The 2,572-nt window shown below is 49.6% G+C and overlaps 1 protein-coding gene across 1 annotated transcript; it reads right to left on the bottom strand.

Annotated features, from left to right (window-relative positions):
* On the bottom strand, positions 645 to 2,000 carry LOC8066080 (peroxidase 47). The gene has a single exon (XM_002443702.2). The coding sequence runs from the start codon at positions 1,899 to 1,901 to the stop codon at positions 942 to 944; it is 960 nt and encodes a 319-aa protein (XP_002443747.1). The 5' UTR covers positions 1,902 to 2,000; the 3' UTR covers positions 645 to 941.

Raw genomic sequence — 2,572 nt, 5'->3', positions numbered from 1 at the left:
CCCAATTTTTCCCTTGCAGATTGCATAATGTGAAATTATGCTCTTCAGTTTGATTATCAGAAATTGGATTGCTTGTTTTGTACAATTGCATGACCGGAATTTAACTTATTGTATAATAATGAATAAACATAGAGATAAAAATTTACTATGCTATTGTTTTTGGATCCTACTGTTGTTATTTTGAAGCAAATATGATTTTTTTTCTTGAGAAATAAAATGAATCTATATTTGAAGCAAATATAGATTTGGTTGCAAGAAACAAAGTGGCTTTTTTTGGTCTTAAGCCTTGTATGGCGGAGAGGGTAATATTTGCAGGCGTCCCTTTCCCTTCCCACCTTTTCAGTCCAATTTTTAAGCTTGGACAAGCAGTGGACGATCGAATGAAGTTTGTCTTTGATGTACAATTGCTTCTTGGTATAGTTTTGTGTCAAGTTGTACATTTTCTGTACCGGGAAGATCTTACTGAAGATTTTATAACAAGGGAAACTGAATGGATGGCACATTTCCTCTGATGTAATCAAGAAGTTATACTGTTCTTATACTTATGGCCTCATTTTGAATTTTTGCACCAGGCCACCAAAATGCTAGGGATAGCGCGATGCTACCCAATGATAAGAACATGCATTTTTATACACAAGCAGACAGACTCTAGATTCTTCTTCCTTCAATTATTTGTTGCAGTACACAATATATATAGTGTAGTATCCTTGCATTATTATTTTGCTTCATCAAGAGCTTCATTCTTAGTAGTTCCTATCAGGGTATGCATATGGGCACATGTATCATACACCAGTGCCATGATGCATCATGCTTTGTTTTACTTTTACAAGCTACACATATACCATGATACCTACATATACTTGCATTGCATATAATTAAGCACACAATTGCACACACACTTTTGCTGACGACACAGCAGCCACACGTATACCAGCAGTTGCCTAGGAGTTGATGACCCCGCACGTGTGCCTGATCTCACCCTCGTCGCCTTCCTTGAGGTCGAGCTGCCCCATCTTGAGCATCCCCTGCTGGAACGCGTAGAAGAAGTATGCCTGGTTCATGGCGAACATGTTGACGATGCCCTTGGTCTCCGGCGACTCGAACAGCGTCTGGTCGGAGCTCAGGAGCCCTCGCCGCATCTGCAGCTCCCGGTAGTAGACGGTGTCGAACCTGGTGCTGGTCCGGTCGAACGGCGCGGCGCCGTCGTCCCCGTTGGCGGCGCAGGTGGCGCCGAGCGACGACCCCAGCGCGGCGTCCAGCGTGTCCGTCTCGGCGAGCCTGGCCTTGAAGTTGCCGCAGTGCGCGATCCCCAGCGTGTGGCCGCCGGAGAGCGCCACCAGGTCCTGCACCGTGAACCCGTGCGAGCCGAAGAGCTTGATGAGCGACGTCGTGTTGAAGAAGGGCGGCGGGAGCGCCGTGAAGGTGTCCGAGTCCACCGACCGCGTCCCGTCGCGGCGGCCCAGCGGCACGCCGTAGTAGGGGCCCCGAGCGAGGAGCACGGCGTCGCGCGCCGCCAGAGCCAGGACGTCGGCGCAGGAGACGACGCCCGGGCACTGCGACTCCAGCACCTCCTTGATGCGGTCGATCACCTCGAAGCCGCGCAGGCTCTTGTTCGCCTGCGCGTCTTTCTCCGCCGTGTTGCCGTCCGTCGAGTCGATCAGCACCGACGCGTCGCAGCCCTGCACGAAGCAGTCGTGGAAGTGCAGCCTCAGGAGGCTGCCGGCGAGGGTGGGGTCCTTGGCGAGAGCGTCGTAGACGACGCTGCGGACCATCATCTCCGCGAACGGGCAGCTCATGCTGTAGTAGTCCATGCTGAGCGCCGCCACGCCGCCGCCGGCGGCCACCTGCAGGAGGACGAGGAGCTTCACAAGGTTCTTGGCCGCAATCATCTTCGCCATCATCGCTCAGCACCTCGATTGAGTGAGAAGAGAGGCCGGAGAGGAAGAAGACGAGAGAATAACGAGTGTGAGCTAGCACTTGCTGTGTGGAGAGTACGTGCACCGGGAGCAGCTATTTATAATGCGCCAACCAGACCAATGCAATCAGTGCATACATCAGGAGTTCAATCAGGAATAGTATTGCTTTAACCATTACTGTCGTATGTAGAGTATATTGTTGAATCGAATACGCAACGTGGTTTTTATACACATCACACATATATATGTAATCAACAATCCGCCATATCATGTACTGGTGATGTCTCCAGCTAGTGCTATAGTGCAGTACATGGCTGAAACCCAAAAGACCAAAACATGCATGGCCACTAAGAGATCCATCATCCATGCATGTTGCCAAGAATGGCCTACTTGGTTACATCTTCTTGCTTCCTGTAGTCAAAAAGAACTGCACATCACTCAGTGCCTTATGGCGTCATGCAACTGAAGCATAACAATTCTGATCTGAAGAAGAAAAAAACACACATATATATCGTAGCTACTAGGAATAACACATGCATAGTCTCTGCTAGGCAGAGATCTGCCACAGACACAGGACACGACGAACAACTGCAGCATGCATGCGTATCAGTTCAAATGAACAGTGATGCATGCATGCTTTTGGCCAACTTGGCAAT

This window comes from Sorghum bicolor, chromosome 7, assembly GCF_000003195.3.
Source record: "Sorghum bicolor cultivar BTx623 chromosome 7, Sorghum_bicolor_NCBIv3, whole genome shotgun sequence".
NCBI lineage: Eukaryota > Viridiplantae > Streptophyta > Magnoliopsida > Poales > Poaceae > Sorghum > Sorghum bicolor.
The sequence above is the reverse complement of the archived record's forward strand: the minus strand, read 5'-3'. Positions and strand labels throughout refer to the sequence as shown.

Coding starts and splice junctions, on each gene's coding strand:
- LOC8066080 (XM_002443702.2), bottom strand. CDS start 1,901: ATGATGGCGAAGATGATTGCGGCCAAGAACCTTGTGAAGCTCCTCGTC.